The sequence below is a fragment of the Anas platyrhynchos genome, chromosome 5 (assembly GCF_047663525.1).
Source record: "Anas platyrhynchos isolate ZD024472 breed Pekin duck chromosome 5, IASCAAS_PekinDuck_T2T, whole genome shotgun sequence".
In the NCBI taxonomy this organism is placed as follows: domain Eukaryota; kingdom Metazoa; phylum Chordata; class Aves; order Anseriformes; family Anatidae; genus Anas; species Anas platyrhynchos.
Genome location: NC_092591.1, coordinates 33,793,108 through 33,803,832, shown reverse-complemented (window position 1 = coordinate 33,803,832; position 10,725 = coordinate 33,793,108). Strand labels below are relative to the sequence as shown.

At 47.6% G+C, this 10,725-nt stretch overlaps 1 protein-coding gene across 5 annotated transcripts in view; it reads right to left on the bottom strand.

Annotated features, from left to right (window-relative positions):
• Window positions 1-1,324: 1,324 nt before the first annotated feature.
• The window catches only part of TYRO3 (TYRO3 protein tyrosine kinase), a 39,732-nt gene continuing 30,331 nt past the window's right edge, over window positions 1,325-10,725 (bottom strand). For all 5 annotated transcript variants that reach the window (XM_027457863.3, XM_072038751.1, XM_072038752.1 and 2 more), the window contains 6 exons: window positions 9,609-9,701; window positions 9,077-9,198; window positions 8,663-8,772; window positions 7,121-7,280; window positions 6,274-6,410; window positions 1,325-3,783 (listed from right to left, as the gene is read on the bottom strand). In XM_027457863.3, the coding sequence (XP_027313664.3) occupies window positions 3,408-3,783; window positions 6,274-6,410; window positions 7,121-7,280; window positions 8,663-8,772; window positions 9,077-9,198; window positions 9,609-9,701 (998 nt within the window). In that variant the 3' untranslated portion in view covers window positions 1,325-3,407. The remainder of the gene's footprint in view (window positions 3,784-6,273; window positions 6,411-7,120; window positions 7,281-8,662; window positions 8,773-9,076; window positions 9,199-9,608; window positions 9,702-10,725) is intronic.

The following is a 10,725-nucleotide window of genomic DNA, read 5'->3' as shown; positions in this document are numbered from 1 at the left end:
CACAGCACAAGGGGTGTTAACAAGTCCCTATAAAACTGGGACTCTGTACGTGGGCCCCCCACGGAATTGCCTCGACAGAAGTTAATGGTTAAAAAGGGGGGGGGGGGGCATTTGGAAAAGCTGCCAGCCAAGCATTAGAGAATGAATTCTGCCAGCAAAATGCGATGTATATCAGGAAAAAAAATACACATGAAAGTATTATTTCTTGCTGTGCTCAGACAGACTCAAACTTTTACCCCAAATTAACTGCATTTGACTCCAGCAGCTGTTTGGACTGGGTAAATCCCAGTAAAGCAAGGCTCCTGCCCAAACACAGGCCAAGAAGGAAGGTGATAGGCATGAGAACAGCCACGCATCTGGTCTCATGCACAAACTACCCAGCACTACAGCCAAATAAGGGTGGTCGTGGGGGAATTGCTTGGGTTTTGTTAGGAAACCAGCCTGACAGAAGGGTGCCTGAACCAGCGCTCCTGGTACAGAGCAGCGCTGCAACCTGTACCAGCACCCAAAGCCAGCCCCCCCCCATTGAGACCCAGCTGGGGAAACTGGGGAAATGCCTTCCCTGCTCCAGCACCTCACAAACTGAAAGCCCCAGCCCTGCTGTCCAGCTCCCTCTGTAGCTGCCTTCACAGCTCACCCAACCTCTGCCCACCTTCCAATTTCCTTCCCTCACTGCCTCTTCCTCTGCTGTCATTTCTCCCACCCACGGCCCAGCTGCGTTTGTACCTGCTCTGACCAGGCTTGCGTGCAAAAGGATTAAATCATCCTTTGAACCAGATCCAAGGGACATCACTGGGCACTGGAACCTTAAAATATTAACCCCAGCATCCACTTTGCACTTCGGAAGTTGTTCCTCCTGCATTGCAGATGGGGGGTGAGCACTCCCACCGTTCACCATCGCTCGTCCTCTTGGAGCGAGCCGGCAGGCAGAGGGCGTGCAGCTGATGGAGAACAAATGCACGAGGCGAGCCTGCTCTTCTCCGCGAGCTGGAAACCCAGGGGCTCTTCTGTGTTGTGTTGGGAACATTTGACTCAGCAGCCCAATTTCACCCGCTGCCTCCAAGCCTTTCCTCCCCGGGGAGTGCTGCCAGAAGGCGGATGGGTGCAGGCGGGTTTAAGGGGGAAGGAACTGGAGCAGAGGCCGCATGTAGGGGTAGGATGCAGCGAGCTCCTTGCCTCCAAGGAGCAGATTAATCATGGCTGGGGAAGGGAGAAAGGCTTTTAGCTGAGGCTTGCTGAGCCCATTTTACCAGTGACCGCACCCAGCAAGGGAGAAGACCCCTTCAGAGCATCCTCAGCCCCTGCCACAGAGAAGAGGCCGTGACGCGGACACAGTACGTATTTTATTATTAAAAAAATGCATAAAAACTAATGACATGCTTCCCAAAGTTAGAATCTATATGTACATCTGCGCTTCCCAGGCAGCTGCAGGGAGCATAGCCTTCTGCCCTCTGCCACCGTGTGCACTGCACACGTCTGTTACCCTTTGTTAGGTGTTATCTTCTCACCTGCGTTTACGAAGAGAAACCCCCGTAGTGCCTGGGCTGTAAGGTTGTGCAGTTCCTATCTGTGACCGAGGAACCGTACGGAGCTTCTGGAGACAGCTGTAGGCTGCATTGTGGTAGGAAACCTCACAGAAAGGACCCATGCCCAAGCCCCAGCCTGGAATTTCCCTCCCTTACAATTTCCCTCCCTTACAAAGGGCTCTCCACAAGGGATCAAACTGGACCCAAACTTTGTAGCGAGCCCCTAAGCTTGCAATAACTGAGAACTTGGCATTGAACAACGGGGTGTCCCGATACTGAGCCTTGCAGTCTAACTCGACTCATTGGTCCCACCTTGGCCAACTTGGCAAGTGATGACAGCGGTGGTATTTGTTTCCAAGGAAGAGCAATGAGGAATCCTAAGTCTTGTGGTTCTGCCGAGTTTTCAGCGCATTGGAAATAAAAGAAATCAAGATCTAGCAAATATTTAGGATAATTAGAGTAAGATGTAACTGCACTTCCTTGCTGGGAACCACTGCACAAAGCAAATGCTGATTTTACATTAAAATATTAAATTATTAAAAACCACAGAAGCGCTTGCAGTTACAGTGAGTCAGACATGCTGATTGAAAAACAAAACAAAATCCAAAGAGCAAAACCATTAATTTTGCCCTGTCTGGAAGGCTGCAGTGATACAGGTCTATGATCTGATGTGGCTTTTACAGCGTGCCAAAAGACCTCCTAAACAGAATGGCCAGTGGTTCTCAAGCTTTTTTGCGATGATGACTCTCTCTCTTTAGAATGAGATCTCCCTGTTCTTCCCCCCAACACACACGCACACCTTCCCCGGATTGATTTCACACCTTCACCACAGCAGCTACAGCACTGGGTTATTGGAAAAAGTCACTGAATGGTTAAAGAGAAAGATTAAAGAAAACCCATTCTAAATCAAATACTGAACCCTGCTCCTGGTGAAAGTGATGCAAGGCTGCCACTCTGCAGCTAAGCAGTCTCCTTCCTCTCCTGGAGGACAGAGCTTAGCATTAATTGGCACTGCTTCCCCTTACTGCTGGCAAGTCCTCTCTACGGTTTCCTCTCAATCCCTTTGAAGGTAGATCCTGCCCTCACCCGCGCCAGCTGCTCTCCCTCCTTCCCATTTGAATGGCAGCTGCAAGTCTGGTCAGACCTGAGCTGATGCCAAACAGAAGAAAAAATACAAAAGAGGTGTGTGGGGTGAAGACGGATGCTGGATTTTCTTTTTTTTTTTTTTTTCTTCCTAATTTCACCACTTATTGAAACATCTGAATCTCCTAAGAGCCCTGGGCTGAAGGAGCAGCAAGTGTCACCGCATGAAGTGTACCAGATGTTCAAACTCAATGCTGGGTGAAAGGAGATCTGCAGATTGAGAACCACTGAGGTAGGCAACACGTCTAGGCAGCACTGCCGGGTGAACACCAGGGGAATTTTCCCTGGTGTCCTGAATGACAACGTAAATACCCACTAGTGTTTTCAGAGGTACCAGTCCCAAGTCATGCAGCCAGTACCGAAGACAACATCTACACGAGAGCGAGCGCTGACTGAACACAGAGGGTGCATTCAGCTCTGCTCCAGCTGTCAGTGAGAAGGACCAGAGCACAGACTGACTGCCCACCTCGGCTTTGACCTTCTTTCAGCGGGAGGTGATCAACTCCCCACCCTACCGCCCCCCCTCCCCAAATCCAAGGGGGTGTCAGGGTTGTGGTCCGTCCAAGCTGTCCACAGCTGCAGCCCACACAGCTGGTGAAAGCTGCCACAGCTGCCCACGAGCTCCGTCCGGCGTTGTTCAAAGCCATTCCAGATCCGGCATCGGAGCCCCAAGCGACGCGGCACCGTGGCTGCACACATCCCGTCCCAGGGAAGCAGAGTGTCACTGCTATGTACAGACTAACAACTTTTCTCTCCTTCTGTCTCCAGCTCATACAGAAGGCTTTTGTCCTCCCCTTCCTGCCCATCTGGATGCCTTGCAGCCTCGGCATCATCTCCAAGGCACAAGGGGCTCATGATGTAGCGATAGTCACTCGTGACAGCAGCAGCTGCCCCAGCAACAGTCTCATCACCGTCCGTGTTTGCAAAGGAGGCGTGCAGGGCAGGGTCACTGCCGGACGCCTCTTTGTCCTTCCCAATGTTGACATAAAGAGGGTCCTGACTGGCAGAGAGCGTGGACATCCTCCCCCGAATCATTTCCAGCTGGTACCGGAGCATTGCGAAGCTCGGGCGTAGCTTGGGCTCGGGATGCCAACATCTGCACATGAGATCGTAGCTGCAATAGAGGAAGAGAAGAGCACTGAGACCCCACACAGCCACCCCCAAACATCCCAGCAGGGGCTCTGCACAGCACAGCTCTGCCCAGCCATCAAGTGAGGGGGACACCTGCAGAGGAGGTGAGTGGAGCCAGCTCCTCACCTGCTGCTGGAGGGCTCCGTCCCACCTCTACAACACTGGAGCTTGTGCAGTCCTGCACTGCTCTGGTGTGTGCCTCGGGGAAGTACCACTACCTCAAGACATCCAAATTCCCTAACCTACAACATGGGTGAACAGGTTCTGACCTCCTCCAGGCAGTGGCTTTGCTGAGCAGAGAAAATAGAGAATGGCAAGAATTTTAGCTTCAGTGTGTGTTTATTTGCACAGAATTTGCATAACTTTTGTTATTAAATTAGACTGGGTATGTCCTCAGGGTATTAAACACATTTAGAGCGAGGCATTTATTTCTGCAGTCACAATTAAAAAGCACTGAGAGTTTTCCAAAACTCATTGGCTTTGGCTTCGCACAGGTGATGGCACATGGGCAGGTATTATGGATCTAAACTCGTTCCTTCCTATTTTCAAAAGCATTTTAATCAAAATAATTATTTAGAGAGTAATAAAAGCCCTGCCAAGGGATGCTGAACTTCAGCACCTGTTTGGTGCTGTTACTGGCTGCAGGCCCTGTCTTGCCACGCAGATGGTGTTTATCCTGCGGCCAAACGCCAGCCGAAAGCAGCAGTTGCCTGAGTGCTGGTGTGAGGAGATGGCACCAGGGGACGGGGGGTGATGGGCTCTGCCCCTCGGCTCACACCAGCCTGGCTGCAGCATGGCCAGAGCCATCATCCCCCTTCTCCTCCTCACACATTGCCCCCCAAAGCAGCAGCTGCACTCCTGTTTGCTGTCACCAGTTCCGCAGAGAGCAGGGACAAAGCACAGTGCTGGCACTGGAGAACACTGCAGACAAACAAGCCTCAGTTAAGCTTGTAAGCCGAAAAGATCTGATATGGCCCTCACTGGGAAATTAAACAATTCATGATGGCTTTTACTATGTCCCTCACTTGCCATTGACTTTATGAGCCTCTTTTGGATCTCACACTAGGTTTACAGAAAGCTTCAATGCCTCAGTTGCCTGAATCCTGAATTACGTCCCTCTCAAGTGGCCAAAACAACTCTAAATGCTCAGCATAAAACAGAACCTTCCTATCTGCAGCATGATATTAAAATACATGCTTTTACCCTGCCAGGTAGACACCATGAATTCATTCGAAAGAAAGGTAAGGAACTACTGGCTGTAGAGGATCAACCCCAAAGCCCATTTGCCTCAGGATGCTGCCGCTGACAGCAGCTGCCAGCAGAAGCCCAGAAAAAGCACATAAGCCAAGGATGAGCATATAATAAGGTGTTTCTGGCATATTTCCTTGGGTCTCAATCACTTGTAGTTCAAAGGCCTCTCAAAATGGAGGTTACTTTTTTAGTAGTTTTTGATGAATTGTTCTTCAGTGCCAGGCAGCTCACTGAATATCTTCCCTTCATTTGGCATCTTTAACATCCTATGGCCGTACGCTCCACAACTGGGAACCACCGCTACTCACAGCAGTCAAGATGCAGACAATAATGAATTTAAGCAGCAGCATAAGAATGTTTTCATTTAAGCTTGGGAACAGTTAAAATGAGCTGCTGAAAAGACAAAAGTGCACAGCTTCAGTAAGGAGTACAGATTATTCATTTACTTGGAAAAAAAAAAGTCTGGGGAGAGGAAGCCACGTGGAATATTGCACCATCACAGCGTGAGGGACGGGGACTTCTTGCTGACCCTTTCACAGACTGGGTATGGCTTGAAAAGGCCACTAAAGCCAGCGTTTGTAGATATGCCACAGGACTAAAGCAGGAGCATGGACTGCAACGTGCAGTTCTGTGCTCCCCAGCAGGCTACTTGACTCCTTCCTGCAAGTCTGGAAATGCCTGAAACCAATATCCACAAGGCTGTCCTGGTTTTGTTTTAGCCTGCAATTTAAGGTGGGACACTGAACTACAGAACCTTAAATCCTGTCTCCCGTGCCTTTCTCATCCTGATTTCTGTGTGAGTAGTAGATCCAAGTTTGAAAACTGGAGACCTAGCTTTGAAAAGCACCTGCAGTCCACTGCCTTTGCAATCTAGTTTCCTTGTAAACTTGCTAGACTGTTCTTCAAAGATGCTGGCCTGAGAAGGCAGGGAACAGTGAGCTTTGGAAATGCAGTTATGGTTTCTACAAAGGCAAGAGCTTCTAGCATTGATACTGTTCAAGCTCTTGAGCCAAAGTAGCTGTTTGTGGAGCTACCACGGGTTCCAGGGAGCTCTGCCAGCAGAGCAAATTTGATAGCTAACCCAGAGACTTTCTAGTGAATGCCTCTGTGTGCTGGTAAGTGGATGGATTCAGGTCACAGTCTCAGCCAGCTGCCCCTGTTTCCGTCCCATAAGCCAAACCTCTCAAGGAAGCACAAGTCAGCAGGGAGAGGAAGTACTCACACATCTTCCAGGCACTCCGGCGGCTGCTTCAGCCTGTTCCCGCTGATGAGGTAGTTGTAGATTTCTGCGTTCTCGATGCCAGCATAAGGGGTTTGCCCTCGGGTCACAATCTCCCACATGGTCACCCCGAACGCCCACTGAAAGGGAACACCACAGAGAACTGGTGAGCTCCCCGTTTGCGCGACGTGGACAAATGAGAAGGCAAGTCCACAGGCCTGAAGGAGAAAACTAAGGCAAAACCCAGTCAGAAGGCAGCAAGGTATACAGGAGAAGGTATCAGAAAAGAAAAACAGAACAAGCAAACAAGGGAAAAGGAAGCAGAAATCTCAGAGGAATGAGAGAAGTTATGTGGAAGAATGTCTAAGCACTGATGTATTCCTGCTACAAAGTTCCATCAGTGCTTTCTGTAGGATGGAGTATCATTGCTACACATGTACTTGACTGTATAGGTTACGTGCAATTGAGATTAGGTCACCTGCAAATTTTAATGCAGAAAATTAAGAAAAAAGAGAGAGTAAGAGACTGTCCATAGAGAAGAAAATGAGGAGGATAAGGGAAAATGTGAAGGAGAGGATGGGGATAACAACTGAAGAATGAAGAAGGACCAAAGGACAACAGGAAAAGGAGAAAAGAGTTCACTTCTTCTTCTTGACATGAGTCATTCATGTATTTTTTGTCCCAAGCTCTGAGAACACCCAATGCAGAGGTGGCACTGTCCCTCCAACACAAGCTACCAGACAAACTCCCTTTTCCCACCACCAGGGAGTTTTCCCATCCTCCGTGAACACTGGATTCCTCTGCTTCTGCAAAAATACAAGCAGCCCCCAAACACACCAGAGCAACTCACCACATCACTGTGTGTTGTGTACAGATTATCTGCCAGACTTTCCAGAGCAAGCCACTTCACTGGCAGCTTGGAAGCACAGCCCTGACGGTAGTAGTCTCCACTGTAGATTTTCTTAGAAAGCCCGAAGTCTGCAACACTCACATTCATGTTCTCATCCAACCTAAGGGAAAGTGTTAATGACTAAGAAAAGCATTTAATGGCTACCTCAGGCAAGAAAAGAGGTAGGTCCAAGATTTCCTGGCCGGGAAACTGAGGTATGTAGTCATCAAGTATTACCCAGAAGGATAATGACTTCATCTATTTGATGACCAACGTGAAATAGTTGAGTGGTCTCACATCAGTTCCTTGAGACTAACAGGGAGATAATTAGGAACAAGGAAGTAAGCAAACAGCCATGCTCAGATGATCCACTCTGTCATCCAGAGTGAACTCGGATACTTTCTGCAGGCTCAAAGATCAACAAATGACACCGGCATTGCTCATTGCTGTCAGTAAGACCTGTACCCTGTGTAAGTGATCAAAAAAACAGTGCTTGCCTAGATTGCACATTACAACTGCTTGAACTACATCTGCAAGCCATTCTCATCAGGCCAGGCTAATTTTCTGAATTGATCCGTAACCTGCTTAAACCTAGGCACTTTAGAAGGTAGTACAAGTGAAGCCCATAAAGATATTATGCTTCTTGGTTTCATAATGGACTCTCCTGCTTTCCCCAAGATGTGATGAAATAGGCATTCAGCTTCCTCTGAAGGAAGTCTGCTATTTGTTTTATTGTTCTTTAAAAACAGGAAAACAGCATGGGTTTCTCACAAGTGTTGGAGCAGGCTAACTCCTCATTTTTCATTACAACCATCAGGCTCCTGTCTGTACATCTGGACGTTTAGATGCCTTTAGAAATCAGTGTCTTGTTGTTGATTTTATTGGTTGTGGTGGTTTTGTTCAGAGGCAGAGTTCTGTCTGCCAGAATGGGTTGTTCCTTACTCCATTCTCAGGGAGGAAGCAGAGAGGAAAGGACAAAACCCAGACTTTTCTTCCCTTCAAAGCAGGCAAGGCAGTTTGGGGACGTGAACAGCAATGTGGGATCATGCAGTGTGTTCACCATGCAATTATTTTTAAAGGCGTTCTCCACATTAGCCATTCTTCACATGCTTTCCAGGAAATTCTACATTTCTTATATTGTGAAAATCAAGTCCTCCAAATAGACGCAAAGAATAGAGATTTCAGGCTATATTTAAAGTTCCTTTCTCCTAACACAGCCAAACCCTTTTTCTCCCGTTGGTTACATTATAAGGCGGAACAAATAGCCCATGCTGACACACAGCTATTAGAATGACTAATTACAAACACATATTGTAATCAACTCAGTGAAAATATATGCCCAAACCAATGATGGGATGGGTCCTTATAAATAGGGACAAGCTGGAAGTTGAAGGTTAAGAATTGCCCCCCATAGCATTCCTGGAGACGATCCCTCCCCACTTCTGTTGTGCATCCCTCTATTATCCGTTCTGGTCATTCTCTAAAAGCTCATGGTTCACTTACATGCAGTTCCGAGCTGCAAGGTCTCTGTGTATGAAATTTTTTGAGCTCAAGTACTCCATCCCGCTGGCAATGTCAATCATGAACTTGAGGAGCGTCTGAACAGGCAAGTTCTGAAAGAAATAATAGTTTGAGGTCTGTTCCTGGACACTTTCAATGACTTATGGCAAGACTGCAAGATTTACTGCTAGCTTACTAAGCCAGAACATGTGGATACAGGGAGGGAATGGAAAGCACAAGTTGGTCCTCAATGTGCATGGGATTAAATACTTCAACATCTTATCCCAAACACAGCTTTCTCTGGTATCAAAATCTGATCATCTACCAACGCCTTTGGGAGACCAAGCCCAAACTGATCTGCACGTTCTCTGAACATCCACACCCTCCCTAAAGGAATTTTAAATAAAAAAGACTTACAAAAGGGTTTTCCCCAATCCGTGACATCAGCAGAAAAGCGTGAAGGTCTCCATGCTTCATGAAGGGCAGGATCACCATGGGAATTGGGAGACGGCCCTTGGGACGGCTCCGTAGACTGACTCCTGGAGAGCACACACACAAAAAAAAGAGGTTTTAGCAAACAGATCAGGACCATCTTACAGGCTGCTGGGCTTTTCTCTTACAAATCTGGAGGAAAAAGATGTGCATTTTTGGTGGGTAGGTTCTAAGCTCATTTGCGTGCTCCTATAGTATTTGCAAGAATGGGAGGAATGGCTTAAGTGAGATTCTTATTGCAGGTGTACAAGGGCTGCACATTTGTTTTGAGCACTTACACCCACTCCAACCTCTTCTAGGCCTGGGCAGGAGCACGTGCTTGCTCCCTACAGCACCACAGGGGTGGCTGCACCACCACTGCTGTTGGACAGCAGCACAGGTGGGCACGTGAGGCTGAGTGGGATAGTGCAGGAGCGGGAAGTGCTCCATGACACCACGAGCAGCACTGCTGGCTTACCGATCAGCTTGGTGACATGCGGGTGGTCAAACTCCTTCATGCACGCAGCCTCTCGCAGGAACTCCTCGATGTCAGTCGAGGTGAAGATGTCCGCTAGAAAAAAAAATCATTAATTTTTTTCCTCAGTGGGTGGCTCCAAGGGACGTTGCAGATAATGATTATCAGAAGCTTTTCATAGAGGATGTTTCGCACATCCTCTCAGACCTACAGCTAGATGAGCCAGTTTACAACAAAAGCAGAGCCTAACACTTTCTCCTGGGACAAAATGCAGTAAGCATACATCAGGGACATCTGGTAAATTGCTTCTTGGCACAGGAAAGACCTGCCAATTAGCAGCTCTTTTCTCAGCAACAACTTTCCTTGGAAGCCTCAGAAATCACGTGTGGATTAAAGATGTTAAGAATACATTAGCTAAAGAGACCTAAATTACAGTGTCAGGGAGAAGAGATGGCGCACAGAATTAAAGAAGACACTAAGACAGAGGAGATGGCCCCAAGCTACAGTGGCAGAAATCAACTCATCTTTGATGAGGATGGCATGAAATATCCACACTTTCGCATCTCTTAGCACAAGTGAGTCTTCTAATGTGCTGGAGCTCAGATTTCTTAAATAGCCACAGTAGTGGAGAGCTCAGACTAAATTCAACAATGACATACATCAGCATAAATTTGAAGTAAAACATTTCTCACTTATTACCCAAGATTTATGGAATTGTATCAATATAATCAAGAATTAGTCCAGCAGTCTACCTCCCCCACTGGTGCTGCTGAATTTAGCAGGAGCCCTCCAGCACTGCTGGCAAGATCAGACTCAGACCTACACAAGAATATTCACATTATTTGCTGTAGGCAAGCATTTTAATATGATTCAGAAGACAGAAGTGGATTTCCTTTCTACGGCCAACAGAGAAAGAAAGGTGCCTCTGGAAGGTGATACAGAGTTCAAGTTAGATGGCTGAACACAGACAGTTTGACTATTCACAAAACTGCTTGCAAACTGATTTATTTTACTGTTGAAACTGGAGAAAATGATATAACTCACACTAACTGGTATCAGTGCACTTAGTACAGACTGGCATTCTGTGGCAGCCAATTTCAACTTCAAAGGTAAGCAAGCG